At 40.2% G+C, this 23339-nt stretch overlaps 2 protein-coding genes across 2 annotated transcripts; one reads left to right on the plus strand and one right to left on the minus strand.

Moving 5' to 3' along the window:
- Positions 1 to 4649: 4649 nt before the first annotated feature.
- gnpat (glyceronephosphate O-acyltransferase) lies at positions 4650 to 16931 on the minus strand. The gene is made up of 16 exons (XM_063001106.1): positions 16792 to 16931; positions 15306 to 15494; positions 15000 to 15176; positions 14370 to 14499; positions 14118 to 14245; positions 13547 to 13622; positions 12464 to 12615; positions 11585 to 11715; positions 10877 to 11100; positions 10206 to 10457; positions 9992 to 10071; positions 9697 to 9837; positions 9424 to 9520; positions 8040 to 8133; positions 7885 to 7946; positions 4650 to 6966 (listed from the first exon to the last, which is right to left on the minus strand). Exons 1-16 carry the CDS (start codon positions 16813 to 16815, stop codon positions 6923 to 6925), a joined length of 2001 nt encoding a protein of 666 aa, XP_062857176.1. The 5' UTR covers positions 16816 to 16931; the 3' UTR covers positions 4650 to 6922.
- A 200-nt stretch (positions 16932 to 17131) lies between these two features.
- c9h1orf131 (chromosome 9 C1orf131 homolog) lies at positions 17132 to 20885 on the plus strand. The gene is made up of 7 exons (XM_063001107.1): positions 17132 to 17336; positions 18482 to 18744; positions 18962 to 19021; positions 19114 to 19209; positions 20093 to 20179; positions 20418 to 20455; positions 20562 to 20885. The coding sequence occupies exons 1-7, from the start codon at positions 17249 to 17251 to the stop codon at positions 20695 to 20697; spliced, it is 768 nt and encodes a 255-aa protein (XP_062857177.1). The 5' UTR covers positions 17132 to 17248; the 3' UTR covers positions 20698 to 20885.
- The last annotated feature ends 2454 nt before the right edge of the window (positions 20886 to 23339 follow it).

Consider the following 23339-nt stretch of genomic DNA (forward strand, 5'->3'; position numbering starts at 1 on the left):
ACTGAATACAATGCAAGCAGTTGAGGGGTTAAGGGTCTTGCTCAGGGGCCCAGCAGTGGCAGCTTGGCAGTGTTGGGGCTTTAATCTGAAACCTTCTTATCACTAGTCTACCACTTCAACCACTGAGCTACTATTGTCCCTCATGCATTTTTATTTAATATGACACCATGACACCATATTTTAAAACTATAGGCATTACTATAGAATTGTCTTTTCACAAGATTTTGGAGTGCACCTGTGGAAATTTGTGCCCATTCAGTCAAAGGAAAATTGTTACGGTCAGCAGCTGAAATTGCTCCCAGGTGCAGATGAGTGAATAGATGAATGAATGAATGAATGAGTGAGTGGATGAGTAAGTGTGTGATATCCTGACTTAATGCCAGATATGCATTTTAGTCCTTTAGCTGCATTGATTTTAATACAGTGGAGCGAGAGCTAATCAAAAGCACTTTGGTTATGAAAATAGACAGCGCTAATGTAATAGCAATGCTAATGTGGATGAGTGCCGTTTATTCATTCACTTCAATCCGACGACGCTGCGTTTTATTCATTTTGGCCTCAATGGCCCATCAGCGGTGGTGAAAGAGAAGAAGAAGGGCGAGCGTATGCCGCGTTAATGCACGGTAATTGTAAGTTTAAGAGCTTTTTTGGCAGCAGTGTGACGAAGTTTACCTATCAACCCATTTTAATTAAACCAGCCTTCGCTATTCACTTAATAAAAAGCTTCATTGAAACCCAGTGGAACTCATTTGGTATTGCTAATTGGCTAGCGTTGCGGCCACAGAGGCGATTGTGGTGCGCACACACACACAGGACTAATACGCTAGACACTCTCATTTGAATAGTGCTGATCAGACCAAGAGGCTGTAATTTCATCATATAATTTCCTGTAATGCACAGCCATGAGCCCGTTACCCATGACATCACTATGGAGTTAAATCCCCATCCCCCATTTGCAGCTGTTACAGCTTCCTCTCTTCTAGGCAGACTTTCTTACAAGATTTTGGAGTGTGTCTGTGGAATTTGTGCCTACTCTGTAAAAATTGATGTTGACAAAAAAGGTCTAGCTCAAAGACAGCATTCCAATTAATCCCAGAGGGGTTTGGTTGGGTTGTCACGTTGTGCTACATAACTACACCATAATGGTGTTGCAATGGTTGGCTGCACAGCTGGCCAGTGGCGTTCCTCCATACTAAACCTGTCAAAGAAAGTCCTATAGTTCTAAGTTCTCAGGTTGTTATATTACTAGACAAAATTCTACATATTTATAACAATGTTTCCAGATTTTAAGATTCTCAAAACAATACGTTTCATATTTCTAGAATGTGTTCCCAGAGTCTTACATATGTAGAACATACATATTTCTAGAACGCTGTGTGCCCAGTTTCTTATTTCTTGACCATTATGTTCCCAGAGCCCTACATTTCTGGAGTACTATGCTATCTGTTTGTTTGTATATCAGGCGTTTATTTTAATGTCATGTTTTACACCCTTCGGTTACATCCACGACACATACTCGTTACACAAGATTCATCAGTTCACAAGGTAATATCAAACACAGTCATGGGCAATTTTGTATCTCCAGTTCACCTCACTTGCAAGTCTTTGGACTGTGGGAGGAAACCGGAGCACCCACGCAGACACAGAGAGAACATGCAAACTCCACACAGAAAGGACCCGGATCGAACTGGACCTTCTTGCTGTGAGGCAACAGTGCTACCCAGTGCCACCGCGCCGCCTACTATGCTAGTAAAGTTCTTTATTTATAGGGCCTAATGTTTTTTGTTTTTTTTTGCAAATAAAAAACTGGCTCTCAGGAAGCTTCCGTTCACCACGTCACATGGATCGCACTAATTGCGATTCATTTTAATGTCAACGTTGTATGAAGTTCTTAGTGCAGTGTCACAGTGTTTGGTTAGTAATGGTGAACATGGAACTGAAACCTGGGTTGCCAGTTGTGGTATCTGTAGCAGCTGTAGGGCAGCTGTAGCCTAGTGGTTAAGGTACTGGTCCAGTAACCAGAAGGTTGCTGGTTCAAGCCCCACCACTGCCAGGTTTCCACTGTTGGGCCCTTGAGCAAGGCCCTTAACCCTCAATTGCTTAGACAGTATACTGTCACAGTCACAGTGTAAGTCGCTATGGATAAAAGCGTCTGCTAAATGCTGAAAATGTAAATGTATCTAGTGCTACCATACAACCCCCAAAAGCAACATCTCTTTATAAAAACTGGCAACCTTATCATTGAGGATTGCTGCACCGTGCCCAGTCTTCACATGAGAGGCTCCTTACCCCGTGTTAGCAGCTACTGAAAATGAATAAATGAACCTTCATTTCTTATAGCTCTTGCAGCTACTCTGGCAGTCCTCTTCAAAGTGGCATGTCTGCTAAATGCTAATGTGCTGAAAAGGTTCCTCTAAATGAGCCCAATCAATCAAAGAGTGTCTGAGACTAACAGAGCTGAAAAGAGCACATGGATGAGCACAGTGGGACATGACGGCCCATGTAATATACACTGCAGGAACCCATAGAGGATACGGCTACACCCCTGCACCAAAAACCTACAGCTCGAGTGCTGCTAATGTCAAAAAAAAGTTTCGTTTCAACAAACACACAATTGTTCAAGGAATCAAAAATACAGGAGAGTCAAAGGCTGAACTGGTTTCAACACAAACACAGAGCACCAAGATGTAAACGTTGCTAGTTTTTTTTTAAGAAAATGCTTCAGGAATTTTGATCTGCCACCTGAAGAGAAGATTCTGTCTGCCATCTAGAGGTGAAATGCTGCTCTGCAAGGAGGCAGAAAATACAAGCAACCTCACTGAATGTTATTCTTCTCATACACAAAACCTCCCACTGGTTTTCCTACTGACACACACACACACAAAACACACTGCAAGACTCACAGAGGTACACACAGTCTCACACACACACAGTGAAACACACAAAGGTGCAAGCATACACACACACACACAGTGAAACACACAAAGGTGCAAGCATACACACACACAAACACAGTAAGAATTACAGAGGTACACACAGTCTCACATACACACACACACACACACACAGTGAAACACACAAAGGTGCAAGCATACACACACACACACACACAAAACACACAGTAAGACTCACAGAGGTACACACAGTCTCACACAGAGTGAAACACACAAAAGGTGCAAGCATACACACACACACACACAGTGAAACACACAAAGGTGCAAGCATACACACACACACATAAACACAGTAAGAATTACAGAGGTACACACAGTCTCACATACACACACACACACAGTGAAACACAAAGGTGCAAGCATACACACACACACACACAAAACACACAGTAAGACTCACAGAGGTACACACAGTCTCACACACACACAGTGAAACACACAAAAGGTGCAAGCATACACACACACACACACACAGTGAAACACACAAAGGTGCAAGCATACACACACACAAACAAACACAGTAAGAATTACAGAGGTACACACAGTCTCTCACACACACACACACACACACACACCGTGAAACACACAAAGGTGAACACACACACACATACACACAGTAAGACTCACAGAGGTATACAGTCTTACATACACACACACAGTGAAAGACACAAAGGTGCATGCACACACACACAAACACAGTAAGAATTACAGAGGTACACAGTCTCTCTCTCTCACACACAGTGAAACACACAAAGGTGCACGCACACACACACAAACACAGTAAGAATTACAGAGGTACACAGTCTCTCTCTCACACACACACATACAGTGAAACACACAAAGGTGCATGCGCACACACACAAACAGTAAGAATTACAGAGGTATACAGTCTCACACACACACACACACACAGTGAAACACACAAAGGTGCACGCACACAAAAAAAAACACAGTAAGAATTACAGAGGTATACACAGTCTCTCTCTCTCACACCCACACACAGTGAAAAACACAAAGGTGCATGCGCACACACACAAACACAGTAAGAATTACAGAGGTATACAGTCTCACACACACACACACAGTGAAACACACAAAGGTGCACGCACAAAAAAAAAACAGTAAGAATTACAGAGGTATACACAGTCTCTCTCTCTCACACCCACACACAGTGAAAAACACAAAGGTGCACGCACACACACACACAGTAAGAATTACAGAGGTATACAGTCTCTCTTTCACACACACACACACACAGTGAAACACACAAAGGTGCACGCACACAAACAGTAAGAATTACAGATGTATACACAGTCTCTCTCACACACACACAGTGAAACACAAAGGTGCACACACACACAAAAACACACAGTAAGAATTAGAGGTACACAGTCTCTCTCTCTCTCTCACACACACACAGTGAAACACAAAGGTGCATGCACACACACACAAACACAGTAAGAATTACAGAGGTACACACAGTCTCTCTCTCTCTCACACACAGTGAAACAAAAGGTGCACATACAGTCACAAACACAAACATACAGTCACACACAATAAAACACACAAAGCTGCATGCACACACATACACACACAAAGTAAGAAAGAAGTACACAATCACACAGCTTTTGAAGCTTTTCAAAGAAATCAGCAATTCAACATTTGTATTATAAACATTATTATTTTAATTACTTAATATACACTTACATACAGTGCATAATGGGTTATACAAACATTATCAAACCGTGACATTAGACTCATTGTTAATGCTCAAAATCCCACAGCAAAACAAAATTCAGGAAATGGCTTTGGCAAAAGAGTTGGCATAGTTCAGTAAATGTTCCTTGGAGTGACGTTCACACTCTCAACAAAGTCATTTATTTATTAGGCTTTGAAACAGCTGCTGAATAGAGTGTTAAAGTCTAAACCGTGCACTGGAATTCAGATATTACCTGCTTAGTTCTTCTGAATTTCAGTGTTTCTAATTTAGAAAACATACTCACAGCAAAAAATAATCATAGTTTTAAGTTTGTGACTGGAGAGGAAGGCTGGGGCACCAGTACTGTGGGGACAGACCTGGGCTTGATCCTCACCCCACCTGTCATTCTAGACGTTGGTATGCTACTTTTGTGTTCCCAGTGTGCTCCGGTTTCCTCCCACAGTCCAAAGGCATGTAAGTTAGATGAACTGGAGATACAAAATTGCCAGTTTGACACTGAACTTGAACTGATGAATCATGAGTAACCTGTAGCTATCTGTCCTGTGATGAATGTAACTAGTGTAAAACATTACATTAAAATCCAAATAAATAAAATAAATAAATGTCCATATGTATGAAGCTCTTTTAGCCTCAAAGTGGAGGAAGGGGGTAATTTAGTATTTATGGCTATGGTTTTGGATTGAGATGTCCAACAAGCAACATTACAGAACATTACACCAGACGTTCTTATAGAATTGCATATTCTGTTCTACAGTACAAAACTAGAGTTCACTTTTATCTTTATATGAATAAAAACATGTAAACATCTGATGGCATTCAGTGTCCCGAAAAACTCAGCGATTAAACAACCTCTGAAAACCATTTGGCAGGAGTAACAGATTAGACAGTTATCAACACTCAGTCAGTAACTTTAAAGCAAAAAAATATTTGTAACAAACTTAGAATAAACTTTCAACCCAGTACAAAACAGAACACTGCAGCAACGTGCAAAAATCACCTCCACAATAAAGCACACACCCAAAAAAACCCATTCAATATTACAATAAAATGTAGAGGGTTACATTTGTGAAAGTGGCAGTAAATAAATGAAAAGATGTAAAGAAGAATTAGAAAAGACAAAGTGTTTGAGTCTGTCTGCAAATCACAGAAGGCATGTCTATACATGGCCCTGTCAAAGGTCACCAGTTTATATATATAAATAAACAAGGCCGTTTAATGAAATTGTGGCCATGTCTGAAAAAGGGGATGGTCACTAAGTCCATGTATGGAAATGTCATCGTTACTAAATACATACATATAATTGGGGCCATAATTAAATCCATTTATGGAAATTTGAACATAACTAAGTCCATATATGAACATCTGGCTTTAACTATATACGGATGTTGTTCAGCATCTGAAGGGATGCCATGCCATCATGTATGGATTAAAGGACACAGCCACCACAAACAGACCCTCTGACAATGGAGTTGATTTAGATTTGACATCTTTGGTCACCTGCTACAATAATAGCAGAACAATACACACTACATACCATGTTATTACTTTGTTAGTGTCACTGCAGTGCTAAAAAATGGTCAAGCACCCAATTATTATCTGGTCAGTGCGGGGTCACGGGGGTGAGGAATTGTACAGAGTAACAGATGGGCAACAGTGGGCAACAGTCAGTAATAGCTTTTAAAATCCAAATATTTGTACCTAATACAAAGTGATCGGTGAATGTATATGTAAAGATTTGACTTATATATCTTCTAAGTATATTCTATAGCCACAATTTGTTTCTCATTTATATTCTTCTCTGACAGTAATGAATAAAATTCTGTCTCTGATTGGCTGACGCGTGATTTGGTCAAGATGCCTTCAGACTGAAATTGTGAATTTTTGTCGAATGATCTGTCATGTAATACATCAAGGTCTTACTCTTTATGCAACAGTGCATTTCTGACAGATGTTGAAAATGCCCTTGTGAACACAGCCTCAAAAATGAGACAGAAAGAGAGAGACACACAGAAAGAGAGAGAGAGACACAGAAACAAACAGACAGAGAGAGAGAGACACAGAGGGAGAGAGAATAGAGAGAAAGGTCATTACTGTCGAGAGCTTGTTCCAGACGGTTACAGCTCCTTAACGCTCCTTAACAAACACTCTTTGTAGTCAGCAAAGCTGTGCCATCTTGTGAAAATGAGCCATTATGGAAATGAAGGCAGTTCAGGCTGCAGTATCCTCACCGGAGTGTGCGTTTGTGTGTTTATAACCGTGCCAGGACAGGTTTCTGGGTGGGAATTTTACCCCCTGTGAGACGAAGCAGAGGTAAACGTAAACATGTTCTGATTAGCAAAGCACACTGCCACAGCTGCACTGTTCTTAATAAAACTGAGGCTTTGCCTGACAAAGACCCACAGGCCTGTACCAGGTCTAAGCTTAATAACAGCTCCATAAGTTACATATTATGTGGACACCCCTCCAAATGATTCAGTTTAGGTGCTTCAGCCACACCAGTTGCTAACAGGTGTATAAACTTAATGATATGAAATAAATGATATGCTTTAAAGGAACCCCAGTGGCCTGCACAGAGCCCTGGCCACAAACCCAGAGAACACCTTTAGATGAATTGTAGCACTGAGTGCAAGCCAACCTTTCACATCTAACATAAATGCCTGTCCTGACCAATGCTCTTTTTTGCTCTGTGAGTAGAAATCCCCACAGACACACTCCAAAAATCTGTGGAACGCCTTTTTAGAAGGTTATAGTTCTAGAGTGGGGGCAATACCATTTTACAAGTGGTTTTGTAATGGGATACTGTTTTCATTTATCCAAAGCAACTTACAACTGAAACCAATAACAATGCAAGCAATTGAAGGGCCTTGCTCAGGGGACCAGCAGCGGGAACTTGGTGTTGGGGCTTGAACCTGAAACTCTGGATGCCCTTTCTGATGCAACCCTAATTATTTTATGCAGGCTTGGGACCATCATTGACCATCATTGGTCAAGTGACTGGTAAGTGCATCTCCCAACGACTAGGCTCTTCAGCCACCAAGCTCTCAGACCTCAACACTCAAATCAAAGATCTCAGCATTAGTGGGCTAGCATGAATTACCGCTGCACCACCAAGCACCATATGTAAAATCTGTATTGGAGAAGCTGGATTTGTGGGCTGAGATTCCATTGGTATAAACTGTGTTCTTTGACAGGACAGGATGTGACTCTTACCCAGCATGTCTTCCAACGAGTTGACAGCAATCTTGTTGACCTTCAGTCTCACCTGATCTCCACTGTAAGAGAAAACCAGACAGAGGTCTGTTAGATAACTAAAATTCCTTCAAAACCAACCATTATGTCCGTAAAGTTATCAGAATGTCTCTTACATTTTGACCTTCCTGACAGCCTTCAGTTGTATCAGAGCAGCAAGAGCATTCTTCTGCAAATCTGAAGATAACACTTCATAACACTTCAGACTTCCTGCAATGGTAAAAGGAAACAAGACATCCTTAATAGGACAGTAACATCTCGCTTGTAATAATCTAATCAAAACAAAGCAGGAAAATTACCAGTATAAGCATTGTTTTCAGAAAAGTTGAGACATTTTGTAAAAAACAATAAAGACATGAATTTGTGATTTGTTAATTCACTTGCATTATTTTTTTTAATTACAGTCAAATTTAGAATATGATGCCTCCAACACATTCAAAGAAAAGAGGCCTGTTTACCACTGTATTCCATCACTTTCCATCACAAACTACAAACGGCAGTGATAGCTCAGTGGTTAAGGTTCTGGATTAGTAATCAGAAGATTGCCAGTTCAAGCCCCATCACCACCCAGTTGCCACTGTTGGACCCCTAAGCAAGGCCCTTAACCCTCAAGTTGCTTTGGATAGAAGCGTCTGATAAATGTAAAATGTAAATGTAACTTTTAATATTAATCCTATTAATATAACTATTTAACAGTCTGGTAAATGAGGACACTAAGGGTGTGTTCGAAAAGCTAGGAAGCTCTCTACATAGACAGCATTTTACGTCATCCTACGAGCTCTCCCGAGAAGGAGGCCGTACGAAATCCTAGATGCCTTAATAAGCTGTCTAGTAAGACATCTTAAAATTTCAATGTTATTTTGACTCAAGAACGAGTGAGCATCGGAAGCGTCCTTAGTGATCAAGGAAATCCCAGCATTCAGAGTTATTTTCAAACGTAAATAAATTATTATTGATTTTTAACATGTATAAACTTGCACAAGTGTTTTTATTTGCAAGTTCGGGCTTGTCAGCCTGCCTTATAAGTCATTGACTTATTACAATCCTCTCTACTGAGGCAGCTGCCTATGTAGACAGTAAGAGAGCAAGGCAGCTCCCTAGGTTTTCGAACACACCCTAATTGTTGCACTTTTGAAGGTGGAATTTTTGCCCATTCTTGCTTGACACAAGACTTCAGCTGCTCAACAGTCCTCAACAGCTGTCTGATTCTCCTCTTTACGCATTTTTAATAGTAGACAGATCTGTACTGCAGGCAGGCTAGTCAAACACACACACTCAGTGTCTACAAAGCCAGACAAAGCCACCGCAAGCACAAGATAAGGCCTGGCAAAACCTAACACTTCAGTCTGGCATTTGGAGTAATTTTTTCCCAATCTGAGATTAAGGATTTTAGGGACTTTAAACATCCCAAGCTAATTACTGTACAGTGTGTAAAGAGAATAAGAACGTACTAATGGGTCTACACTGTTTTTGCTGTAATAGGAAGAGTAATGCAGTTACCTTTGAGGATGAGTTGGAGAGCAAAGCTCCTCACTGCAGGAACATATTTACTCTCAGATAGATCCTCCATCTCCTCACACAGATACCGACACACCACCTCCAGAGACACACAGACTTTATGCAAACTGAAAACACCAGCATTTTCTCCTGCCATCCCATAATAGTAGACATGTTTTTGTCTAAATGGTGTAGAATCAGAATCGACTTTCTGAGAGGTTTGACCAGCTTTTGTACCATGCATTGTGAAAATATCTTCAGGCCTGAAGATGTTACCTGGTATCCCTGCAGAAATGGGTCCAGTAATGAAGACAGGAATGCAAGTGTGGTCTGTCCACTCGATGACACGACAACTTCCTGCTGCAACTCCTGAATCGCGCCACACCTCGTCAACAGGTTACACGCCTTCTCAAAGTCCTAAAGACAAACACTAGTGACCAAAAACGACTGACACTCTGACACAGGTCTCTGCAGTCGTGCACTATTCCTCTTCTTCTTCTTTTCTAATTATTTATGATTGTGCATGCGTGGATGTATGTATGTATGAATGTGTGTGTGTGTGTGGTCTGACCTGAACTGAGAGTCCAGGACAGAGGATAAATTCATTATAAAACACGTTCCGCAGGAGATGAAAGCAGTTGTAGATTTCCTCTGGAACAGGAACACACAGAACAGAAATCAGAATGAATCTCAGTGAGCTGGATTTTAACTCATTTTACTCTGAGAAAACCATGAGTGTATGTGTCAGTGCATATTAACATACGGGTCGCAAACCAATCCCCTACCTTTCCTGTGTGAGTTGGCCATGTGCATAGCCACAGCCAGCAGTGCAGGTCTGATAAACACATGCAGTATCTGATTCCTGTAGGAGGCACAAGAGAGCACACTGACAGCTCGGTTAAACTCCGCCTCCTCAGCACTGTGCTCCGCCCCCAATGGTTCAGAAACAACCAGTCGCACACGGCTCCCAGATACACAAGCTAAGTTTCTGTGTAGGGTCAAACTGGAGCTGATCACCGTACTGCAGGGTTCATGATCTGAAACGAGACAGAAAAGAGAGAGCGAGAGAGTGAGAATGAGAGTGAGAATGAGAGAGAGAGTGAAAGAAAGAGTAAGCGAGAGACGCAACAACTATGCAACACAGTTTTTCCCTGGTACGGTCAATGGAATTTAATGTGGGGCATTCTGGTGACACAGCAATGTAATGTGCTAGCCAGTGACTGCAGAGACTCAGGTTAGATGGGGCATCCACATACTTTTGACCATTCGATGTGGCAAGATCTTTACAGGAAAGACTTTGGGTAAGATTCACTTTGGTAACTTGTAGCAACAGCAGACTTGCAGCTGCAGTGCAAAAATAAAGAAGCAAACAAAAACAAGCATGTCTTGGCTTATCATACATAATTGGGACATGTGAATCATGAGAAATGTCTTTAATTTAAGTAAAGTCTCTTACCAGGCCAGTCTAGGAAAGCACCAAAGCTAAGCGCTAGACTCCTGAGCCAGTCAGCCTGCTGGGTGAGCTCAGTCAACTCCATGCCGTCTGGGTTCTGTAAGAGGAGCGTGCAGATCAGGGCCCACGGTTTCAGCACCATGTTCTGCTCCTGCAGACGTACCAGGTGATACGCCACATCATTCACGAACACCTGAGTGTCTGTCGTCGGCCTCTGTGGAATGTGCCTGAAAGAAAGCATGTAGAACAGTGGGAAAGACTGCATAGTTCAAGAGCTCAAAAAATGAAATGCTATTATTATTTTCCTTATGGCCATTTGCAAAAAAAGGCACAAAACCTTGGACTACTGGCATTATATTCCACAGACTGCCTGTTTACAGATAAATCACAGCCCTCAACCTACATTGATACATTGAAATCAAAAACAGATTTCAGAAACAGAAGTCTCCAATCTGATGGTTGGTTAGCAAATTAGCTAGTTGTGCCTCTCAGATGCTTATAGTCTCGGGATTTTAATAACTGTTGCAACTGTTTTTTTTATTTATGACTGAGTGATAGGAACAAATACATTTTTACACGTTTGTCAAATTTCCTAAGATTCTTGATGGATTCAGGAAAAAAAATGCTTAAATATGCAATAAGTAGCTTCTGACTGACCACAAAATGTGTGAATGTGTGTGCTTTAAGAGTACAGGGCTAGGCTGGTATCACCTGGGCACCAGGTTGTAATGAGAATGGCTGATTTGTCCCTGTGCCAGGCTGCGCAAGGACACTGGGGCGCCAAAATATACATGCATCTTCCCATAATCCTCACTGAGGATCTGTCTGGCCTTCAAAAGACCCTGATAGAGAAAGAGAGAGAGAGAGAGAGAACATGTTTAAGAAAACACAGTGAGATCAAAATAAACTAGAACACATACACACAGCACTTTTACCAAATTATTTCAGTGATTTAAGAAACAAATTTATCCAACACATATACTATATGGCCAAAAGGATTTGGACATCTGACCACGATTTGTTGGACATCGCATTTCAAAAACAAATGGTCCTAGAGCTTCAGAACTAGTTTTTGAACTCCAGTGTTTCCAGTCTGACATGTTTTTTGATGGCACAGTGTTTATGTAAGAACTTTAAGGTGATGTTAGCCATTAAGCTAAGTGAGATTTATATTATACAGGTCTAAAATCAGACCTGGCTGTGTTCAATTTTCTGAATTGACTTACATATTAAATTTGCCAAATGGGTTCATTAGGTAGCCAAAACGACAACTGATTTTCACCAGGGTGATGTAGGTGTTTCATCATTTTATTTTTTGATAAATGATATTGTTTTTAAAAATGTGTTGTTCCCTTCATGTAATATGTTTTGGATTAATAGTAAATTGTGTTTATACATGCAATGACAGGCATATCGGAGAGGGGGCAATTACTTTTTCACAGCACTGTACATGCTCAAATTATACATTTATTTACTAAAATTGTGCATTTTAATTATAGTATGTGTAGTATATGTAATAAATGTTGTTACAGCTGTTTTACTGCATTGTTTCACACTGAAAGAAGAACTATGAGGAAGAACGTTACTTACTGATGTGGACTCTTTAGGTTTGGGGACTCCAAGTAGCTCACGTGCATACAAGGACTCCTCTAACATTCTCTCATAGCTGATACTGACCGGAACAAGGTTCACATCAAACACTTCTCCTTTAAAGAATGGCTCCATTACTATATTTAAAAGACCTGAGAGATACAGTGAGAGAACAAAAAATTACAGTATTAAAACCTGAAGATGACTGTATATTCAAGTTTAAAACCACACATTGCTAGATGTTTCTTCACAGATCTGATTAATGATCAGATCACATTTGGGCTCATCGCATGAATAATGCAGGGTGATTAAAACCCTTCTCTGGCTTTGATTTGATTATCCAGCTGTTCACTTTCCCCCAGGTGTGTTGGCAACAACAGTATTTTTCCTCCATCACCTCCCTCACCTCCCATTTATTTTCCAAGAAAGTGAAAATAAAAAACGTAATAAAAAAGTAAAAGCTGTGACATGGCACAATATTGAGCCTGAGTCAGCAAGTGTGCTCAGTCAAAAACTGAGATGAGTGGAAACCATGCCAAAGTTTTATGCAGATTACATTAACTGAATAAATGAGGGTTCAGACCTGCCAACACAAGCACATTACTCTATTTATATTACACTATAAAGCCAAAACCTCTATAATTTGGATAGGACACCCATCCAAATTAATGACTTCAGGTGTTTCGGCATGCTTTTTAGTATTGTGACTACAGCCTGGGTAAGACTCTTGTCTGTTCCAGCATGACTTTTTTGTAAGACAAAGTTTATAAACACATGGTTTAATGTAGAGAAACTCCAGAGGCTTGACCTTACTAATGTTCTTGTGAGTGAACGGGCACAAAATCGCTGTCCCTGTGCCAGGCTGCGCAACGACACTGGGGAGATCCACCTTCAGAGTGTTGCAAATCGTAACCGACCTTATATAAATGCTCATAAATTTAAGCTCATGAGCAGGTGTCCACATACTTTTGGTCATGCAGTGTATCTACATGTACAGACGTTTTGTGTATGAAAATTCACCGTACATAAGAAGAAATGTAGGATCTACTACATGAGCTGTCTGTGGTTTAATGGTCAGATTACCTGTTTTTGGTGTGAGTGATTTGGCAGTTCGGCTCCTGGTTCCTTCCAAGAAGAACTCGATTGGTGCATAGCCATTCTATAATGTTAAATACAGATGCAACACATGATATGGTATTAGGTGCAGCTCCTCGACAACCCTTTGATTGTATATTCTCTTTTTTATCCCAATTGTCTGGCCATAAATGTTTACATATTCTCTATTCACCACATAACTTATAAGGAACTACCATCGGCCAAGCATTTAATAGATCCCTGATCCACACATGCACCAACAGGCATTGCCATGCACATTTTTAAGGGGTTTGGCTCATAAGTGTTAATAAAGAATTATAAAAATGTAAATATAAGTTGATATAATATTCCATTAATGGAGTATGATAAACTGTTGATTAAAGATGAATGTGCACGATGGTTGGACAGATTAATAAATAAAAGATGAAATAAACTGAATTGATGAATAAATAAAATAAATTAATTAATAACACAAGCTGAATTAATCTAATCTATGTCTAATGACTGACTTTGGTTGAGTGTACACAATACTTCGGGTGGATGGATAAATGCTTTTTACCCTCAGCATAGTTTTCACATATTCTGAGAAGACAGCCCAGTAGAGTTTGTCCCCGCCAAATGAACGACGAAGGAAAAACGCTCCCGACATTCTCAGCATCTCACCGACAAACTTCATACTCATAAAATCTGAAACGAAACAAAGAACATCAATTCGTGAGTTGTAACAGAAAAGATATCAACAGAATAATTTCACTGCTACAACATCGTGCTTTGAAACAGGGGTTGGTACATTCCTACAGAAGATACAAACCCATTCCTGCAGCGATGACGGGCAGAGCTAGGTCATAAGTGTACAGAATATAGGACATCATCAGGAAGTCCATGTAGCTGCGGTGACTTGGCAGAAGAACCACTGGATGCTCCTGAATGGCCTGCTGAAGCTGGAACCAAAAACCAATACAAATGTATTAATCTGTAATAAATATTAGAGAATTAAAACAGGGCTATGAATGAGGGCTCAAGAATAAGTACAGAATTTGCTGTGACCGCAATTTACTGATTAATCCAATGCATCAGAACATATTAACTGATGAATAGTAATGAATATTAAGTAATTGTATTTAGCCTTGTGATAGAATGGCATCCTGTCTTGCACGTAGTGTTTTTGGGCAGTGGCAAGCTCACCGAGGCCCTGATGGATGGATGGATGGATGGATGGATGGATGGATGGATGGATGGATGGATGGATGGATGGATGGATGGATGGATGGATGGATGGATGGATGGATGGATGGATGGATGGATGGATGGATGGATGGATGGATGGATGGATGGATGGATACTTTATTCCGATAGTAGCTCAAGGATCAAGGTTCAAAATTTGGCACACACACACTACAATTGTAAATAAAAAGTTTGACAGATTGCAGACTGGACTCACTCTCTGAATGCCCTCCTCATTGACACACACACTACGGTAAAGCGCCTTAAAGGCTTTGCTAAGCGTGAAGGCGAAGAAGCGGATGGTGCTGAGCTGCAGACGATGAGCCATTTCCTCCAGCACATGAGCCGCCTCTTCCTGAACCATTTCGCTGGTCTCACCTCTCTCTGCTGAAACCTACAGAGGGAATAAAAGGGTAATTTCAAAGTACAGTATATAGACAAAAATATGTGGACACCTGCCCATGAATTCCGTGGACTTTTTAAAAAAACCTAGGCATTAGATAGATAATGAGTGCAATCGTACCTGGTTGATGACGTACTGCAGTGAATCGGACTGAAGCACAATGTTTTGAAGCATGCTGGCTTTGCAAGGCACCAGGTTCTTATAAACAGCAGGTGTGTAGCACTTTAGAGCATATCTCATATCACTAGATTTCCTCCTCTCTTCCAGGATGTCTTCAAAATCATCTCTCTTCAGCACAGGGTCTCTGGACTACACATAAAAAGCATAAGAATAAGAAAAAATTAAATTGGTGATGTGAAGTTTGCTTAACTGTGGACAATAGCTTCTGATTTCATGGAAGACTTTTTGTGGCTCCTACATTACCTCTGACCAGCTGGAAAAATTCCCTCGCAGCATAGAATAACAGATCCGTTTTCCCTGACCTTGGCAAGCAGACTATTGCTCCATATACTTTGTACTTACAGTTTGTTTGGATGATCCTGTGATTTGGGTAAATCTACAATCAGCTTGCGTTTACAATTATGACATTTAGCAGATGCTTTTCTCCAAATCGACTTACAACTGTGACCAAATACAATGCAAGCAACTGAGGTTGCTGTGCTCAGGAGCCAAACAGTGGAAGCTTGGCAGTGGTGACGCTCGAACCAGACCTTCTGGTGGTTAATCCAGTACTTTAAGCACTGAGCATTGACCGTTCTCCATTGTAAAGTTTGTAGCCTAGTTCAATAAGTGCAGTCAAACTAGCATTATTTATATAGACAGAGTATAGAAAGAAGTTCTTAACATGACATTACAGAACTGTGCGGCGACACGGTGGCTCAGTGGGTAGCACTGTCACCTCACAACAAGAAGGTCCGATTACCAGGTGGGGCGGTCCGGGTCCTTTCTGTGTGGAGTTTGCATGTTCTCCCCGTGTCTGTGTGGGTTTCCTCCGGGAGCTCCGGTTTCCTCCGACAGTCCAAAGACACACAAGTGAGGTGAATTGGAGACACAAAATTGTCCATGACTGAATCTTGTGTAATGAGTAACTACCGTTCCTGTCATGAATGTAACCAAAGTGTAAAACATGACGTTTAAAATCCTAATAAAGAAATAAATAGAACTGTGCACTCCACCGAGCTTTATGTCTGTATAAATTTAACCAATTAGACTGTGTATTTTCAATAAACTCACAAAATACCTTAATATTGTGATTTTTTTGTTACTTTTTAAGAGTTATGTGTTTCAATCATGCAATCAAAGTAAAATAAAACAGTTGCATTTAAATCTCAAGGCTGTCACTCACTTCAACAGAACCAGGACCTGAAAACTATTTTTAAAGCAATGTAATCAATTTTTCAGTTTACTTTAGTTAGGTAGGTAATTTAGTTATATTGTGTGCACATTAGACTAGTCTGATAAAGAATACAGCTGGACAGATGTGGAACTGCTGTAACAGAAAACACTCAATAGCAAACAGGAATGAAACTCATGATATCATCTATTACAACATGGTGTGTGGACACAAGCACACTAGCATTTACAGCTTTAAGAAATAATTACTTACCGAATAAACTACCTTGGTTGCCATTGCAGCTCAGACTCTAACAAACCATGAGTGAAAAGACGAAAGATTTATAAAGATAAACTAGTTAGAAAACTAACTAAAACATGGCAGTGACTGCAAAGTTTACCATTCAAACACTAGCTAGCTGTTTAACCTGCTACACATGGGTGGTGTCCAAACTGATAGGCTGCACTCCAAATGCCTACGAATTGTAAACATAGTGCACTTAAAAGGCTACATAAACCGTTACCTTTATGAGATTTTGAGATGAATTTGAGACAAAGCCGTAAGTACCGGATACGAGCTGTACGGACGGTGGCTGCGAAAGGACATTCCACGAAGGTGGAAGAGGTTGCGCTGCTACACGTGATAAGTCGGTGTTTTTATTTGTAATGATCGACAATTTTCGAGTGGAATTTTTGTAATTCATTTGTTAATTTGTACTTTCATTTACAAAATGAAACAAACAAAGGAAGAAAATGAAAGCGAAGTCGACGTGGATCAGGATTTTCTGGACCGCGTTTTGAACAAGCTGTATGATTTTGGTCAGTTGTCTAAGCTACTAACTGGCTAACAGTAACGTTTACAAATGTACTTTTTTGTTTATTTGCATTTTGTACTTTTGTTTTATTTATGTGATTTACATTATTACATATCACTGATCTGCATGATTCATTTGATTACGCAGTCTATCTGTTGTGAGTGACAAAACAGGGGTTCACAAACTTTTTCCAATTAGTGACCCCCCTTGTTGTTACACCACAGCATGAACTATTCTATTATTGAACGCATTAGGCAAAAACTGTTTATGTATTTGAAAGTTATGTTTGCATACTTGTTGGGCAATAACACTTGGCCCAGTGTTGGTGCTCCAGTTTATGTCAAAGGTATATTTGCTGTTAAATATTGTATACTCTCAGACATTATTAGGAACGGCTTACTAATACTGGGCAGGACCCCCTGTGTTATCAGCCTTGTTTCTAAACATCCGGCTTGGAAAACCTGTGACCACTGTAGCTTTAGTTTCTTGCCATTCTCTGTTGAGCTCTCTGATCGTCAAGGCATTTCTGCCAGGAGAACTGCTGCTCACTGGATGTTTTTGTATGATTTTTTTGTGTGGCCGGCACGGTGGCTCAGTGGGTAGCACTGTCGCCCCACAGCAAGAAGGTCCGGGTCCTTTCTGTGTGAAGTTTGCATGTTCTCCCCGCGTCTGCGTGGGTTTCCTTTGGGAGCTCCGGTTTCCTCCCACATTCCAAAAACATGCAAATGAGGTGAATTTGAGGTACAAAATTGTCCATGACTGTTTGATGTTAAAACTTGTGAACTGATGAATCTTGAGTAACAAGTAACTACCGTTTCTGTCATGAATGTAACCAAAGTGTAAAACATGACGTTAAAATCCAAATAAAATAAATAAATAATGATTTTGTGTAAACTCTTCAGACTGTTGCACAATAAAATCACTGAAGCCACACTTTAAGATTTGTGCAGAATATTTGTTGAGATTTATACCTTTTAATCTTTGCTGTAGGATATTCACTTTTAATAAAGAAACAGAAATAAATGCCCATGGGTCAGGATGGTGAGGTTTAAATAAATGGAGTTTGGTTTAAGTAAATGTAAGGCCTTAAAATAACAAAGGTTTAAAGGTTTAACCTTTCTGTTTGTCTCTTTTTCTTGCACTTATCAGGAGATGCAGCCAACAGTAAGCGATCAAACAAAAAGCAAAAAAAGAGAAAAAAGCAAACTGATGTGGAAGATGATTATACCAGTAAAATAAATGGTGAAATGGATGGAACAGATTTGAGTCAAGATGAAATAAGATGTACATCGACATCTGCAGAGCCCAAGACTGAGAGCGCAGGGGGAAAAAAATCCAACGTAGAGGTTGTGACATTTCAGGATCCCCGGAAAATAAAGAAATTAAAAAGAGCAGCTGACCCCGAAGCTAAAGTAATCCGATGTTTGTTTTTGTAATTCTCTGTATTATGTGTATTATAATATTAATATGATTGTAATTGTTAGTAATAGCAACTTTAATAAGATTGAATCAGCAACCCTCCAGTTACTATCCCAGAACCTTAACCACTGAGCTACCACTGCCACTAGGACATAGCGTGAGCTGTAAACTGAGAAAAAGCTTTTTCTAACTCTTGCTTTGTATTTCTAGCCACCTGAAGTGACGGACAAAAGGAAAAAAGATGCAGATGAATTTTTAACCATAGAAAAGGTAATTCACATCAGTCTGCTGTCCACTATAAGGACAACAGTACGTTTGTGTGTGTGTGCGTGCATGTGATAGCTTCTCTTGTTGCTCTACAGGCTCGGCTGGATGTTCACCGCTTTGGAATCACAGGGTTTCAGAAGCAGCAGCAGAGAGTTTTTGAACAGGACAGAGCCATCATGCTGGGAGCCAGGGTTGGTCTAATTTTGTACATATACACTTTCCATTCCCAGTTTCCTTTGGAATCACTGGGTGCAGTGCAGTAACACTACTGGAGAAGAAGTGTGGATTTATGCTTTAGTTTCTTTATTTTCATGAATGAGAAAACAGGTCTCTGGCTCCCTCTACCGGCTGACTGCGGTAAAAACTTATTTCGAGTCCTGTGTGCAAAAGTTTGGACACCCCTGGTCTAATTCCATGTTTTTATTTATTGTTTTTTAAATTTAACATTAAGCACACCATAAAGGAACAAACATTTGCCCATTTCATGGCCATGTTTATGGGATTTTTATATATTGTGTTAAACTCTACTACTACTAAATACAAATCATGGGGCGGCACGGTGGCTAAGTGGGTAGCAGTCGCCTCACAGCAAGAAGGTCCTGGGTTCGATTCCCCAGGTCCGGGTCCTTTCTGTGTGGAGTTTGCATGTTCTCCTTGTGTCTGCATGGGTTTCCTCCTTGTGCTCCGGTTTCCTCTCACAGTCCAAAGACATGCAAGTGAGGTGAATTGGAGACACAAAACTGTCCATGACTGTGTTCGATCTTGTGTAATGAGTAACTACTGTTCCTGTCATGAATTTAACCAAAGTGTAAAACATGACTTTAAATCCTAATAAAACAAACAAACTAAATACAAATCATGCACGCTGAATTTGCAGAAAATTGCCATATTTAGATTTGTTTCTAATACAGGAACTTAATTTTAACTGTCAAATCAGAACGTGATTTTTACCAGCAGTGTCCAAACGCCAGTAACAGTTTCCTTCTTTTTTTTTTCTTTCCAGTTTTGCATTTTCAGAAACATGCTGTAAGCTTTTATGTTCATGCACTCATTTTTTTTCCCCTCATTTCTCAGCCTCCGAAAAAGGAATACGTGAATTATAAATTATACCAGCAAATAATCAAAGAGAAAAAGATGAAAGAGAAGGAAGAGGCAACATCAGTAAGTTGTACTTTTTTTGTACTGATTGGGGATTTGATGGGGTGTGTGTGTGTGTGTGTGTGTGTGTGTGTGTGTGTGTGTGTGTGTGTGTGTGTGTGTGTGTGTGTGTGTGTGTGTGAGAGAGAGAGAGAGATATTAAAGAGAAAGTGTTATCGAGGACTCATTTCTCTTAGGCTTTATATTTACTCTATGTAAGTTGCAAGTAATACAAGATGTTTTTATTTGGATTTATTTTCAGGATACACAAAAAAAGAAGAGAACATCAGGAAAGCAGAAGTATGTGCTAATCATGCTGTCCTATAAAATATCTATAATGAAATTATTAAGATTTATAATTCAATAATTACATTCAGTAAAGTAAATTTTTCTTATTGGTTTACAGAAATGTGAAACGCAAATCTGGCTCCTCTGGTGCGGAACCATCAGGACAAGTCGGTCACTTCAAGAACGGGATGCTGGTCCTGAGCTCTAAAGACATTCAGAAATTAAACAGCAAAGGGCAAAGACGAGCGAGATAAGCATGTGTGTGGAAGATTTTCTGTGCTTCTTTGCCTTTTATAGACCGACCTAATTCCTCCACGTCTCAGCTCACCAGTTCCAGGACTAAACAGAGTGTATCATACGTGTGTGTCATCATGGAATTTAGAAATCGTGTTTTCCAGGCCTGGAAGAGTCCAAGCAAATAAATACAGAAAAAGCTCCTGGAGTTTTGACTGTAGTGGTAATTAATTTTCATGTTTGTGAGTAAAATCCTAGGTTACACTGTTGGTTTAGAGGCTCGGACTGCGTTTTATTATCCAAAACATTAGCAATTTAATGGTCATTTGACATTAAAGTTTTTGCATACAATTTAGAATGTAACCTGCCATGCTCTTGATCTGAAATAAATACTACTGTAGTCTTATATAATGTAATCATAACTACAGGTTAAACAAATGTTTTCAACTGTCTTTGTAGGAATTTCATGTTTCTCCCTCTTAGTTCAAGCTCATAAAATTCTAGTTACAAGCTTCAGTTAAACAGCAGTAGTGTGGGGTTTGGGATGCAGCAGTAGTGTGTGGTAGTGTGGGGTTTGGGATGCAGCAGTAGTGTGTGCTAGTGTGGGGTTTGGGATGCAGCAGTAGTGTGTGCTAGTGTGGGGTTTGGGATGCAGCCTGTATGCTGTCTAAGCTGTTTTTTTGTAGGTCACCCTGGAAAAAAGCGTCTGCTAAATGCTGTAATTGTAAATATTAGGAATAATCTTCAGTGTTATTTAGCCATGCCCAAACCTGGATTTTGAACAGGAAGTGTTTAAAGCCCAAAAGAATGAACTAACATGAACTTATGTTCTACACTATCTGTCAAAAAATCAGCAGCATTTCAGCCGATTTGTATCCTTGACTGTTGTCTACTTAAGGGTTTGTCAAACCCTGGGTCACGACCCCTGGGTAGGTCGCAAGCCAAAAAAATGTGCCACAGACAAATAATAATTAAGGCAGGATATTCCTCTATCACACCAGCACCGAGATTGGTTGGACGCCATCTAGCGGGCACAACTGGCAGGTGCCTGCAGCAGAGAATAATTGGCCACCATGTCTGCTAGGGCGGGATGACCGGACTAAGTGGGTGGTGTCTTCAAACACTGTGTAAGGACCCTGGTTAGCACCTGTGCAGAAAGCATGGGTGAAAAGAAGGGGTCCACTAGGACTGCGCACGGGTCGGAGGATACGTGAGCAGCAATATACCCTCCTCTAATGCAATCAGGGATCCACAGCAGCGGAAGACAGATTTACTACGCTAAATCTGGAGAAAAATTCAACAAGGCACATAAATAAGAAATGACCTTGTACACAAATGCCCGTGACACCTTGTAAACCACAGTGGAACAGGATTGCCACCATTTACATTAATACATTACATTATATTTTGTTTTGTGTTTTGTTTTGATGAATTTGATGTGTTGCCTGAGTCACGCTAAAAATCATGAACAAAATGTGTGAAGAACGAATCAAAGCCCAACTTTTTTTGAATCTCACAGTTTCCATCATTTATGAAAAGCAGAAAAGACGCCGCTTTTACAAGCTGTAGTAGGAAAACCATGGCAGATACAGTGTACTTTAATATACAAATGGGTGCAGAGAAGTACAAAATGTTCACATTGGCAGGAGGGAAAAGGTAATTGAGTGCATGAAGAGGGAAAAAAACATCACAGCATTAAAACACTCGAGAGTGAGCTCAACGTGGTTCTGTTCAGATTAATAACCTACATCTACCAAACTGTACAAACCAAATGTCTAAATCAAATCAGAGGTTCCAAACCTGGGGTTCAGGTCTTGAGAGCAGGGGAATAGGAGGAACTGTACGTGGACGCCCTGTTTGTGGAAACTGTACACAAATACTGTATATGGTTTGTGTGGGAGAAACTCCAGTGGCCTGTACAGAGCCCTGACATCAACCCACTAAATACCTCCAGTCCTCTCAAATACTTACAATGCACAGATTCCCACAGGTACAGTTTACGTTCTTGTGGAAAAAATTTTCATATAAGTGAAGGCTGTTAGAGCCGCAATGAAGAGACCAAATTATATTAATCGGATCATCGGTCATGGAACAAGATGTCCAACAAGCACATAGTTAAGTGTCCACTTTTTAGACTTTATAAAAAATTACATAAACAATTCGTTTTTTTGTGTTTGGTTTGTAATTGGTAACATTATGAACTAGGTGAAAGCTTGTGATTTAACAAACCTTAAAAATGGATCATTTTCAGGCTTGTTTGTGCTGTATAGGTTTAAATACTTGCAGGACATTTTTTTCAATGAAAATTCACTGCACATGTTAGAATCTGGAACAGGTTGCAATGCTTCTGATTTGCATGAAATACATTATATACAACACAGGTTTAATATCGGAGTGTAAACCCCATGCTCAGGCTGTGTCTGCTCCACCGGTCCGTCCATATTTACAATTGTGTACCATGCACAGCTCAACCTTTCTCACAACACCTTTAAACTGTACAGTACAGAAGTTATAGAAGGAAAAACAAGGACAGAGTAATACACTGAAGTTTAATAAAGGATATACAGTATAAACTATTTAGGAATGTTAATACAGTTGCAGGAAAAAGTGTAAACCTTTAGCTTTGGAGACCTCAGCACAGGTGGATTTAACCCGGTTAGGA

This window comes from Trichomycterus rosablanca, chromosome 9 (genome assembly GCF_030014385.1).
Source record: "Trichomycterus rosablanca isolate fTriRos1 chromosome 9, fTriRos1.hap1, whole genome shotgun sequence".
Classification (NCBI taxonomy): domain Eukaryota; kingdom Metazoa; phylum Chordata; class Actinopteri; order Siluriformes; family Trichomycteridae; genus Trichomycterus; species Trichomycterus rosablanca.

Bases quoted from the DNA above. Each gene is read 5' to 3' on its own strand.
- gnpat (XM_063001106.1), bottom strand. From the start codon at position 16,815: ATGGCAACCAAGGTAGTTTATTCG. The intron at 9,521-9,696 runs GTAACATCTTCA...GTGTCTCTGGAG, and splicing joins CATTTCTGCAGGGATACCAG to GTGGTGTGTCGGTATCTGTG. The intron at 8,134-9,423 runs GTAACTGCATTA...TTACCATTGCAG, and splicing joins TCTCCAACTCATCCTCAAAG to GAAGTCTGAAGTGTTATGAA.
- c9h1orf131 (XM_063001107.1), top strand. From the start codon at position 17,249: ATGAAACAAACAAAGGAAGAAAATGAAAGCGAAGTCGACGTGGATCAG. The intron at 19,022-19,113 runs GTAATTCACATC...GTTGCTCTACAG, and splicing joins AATTTTTAACCATAGAAAAG to GCTCGGCTGGATGTTCACCG. The intron at 19,210-20,092 runs GTTGGTCTAATT...CTCATTTCTCAG, and splicing joins CCATCATGCTGGGAGCCAGG to CCTCCGAAAAAGGAATACGT.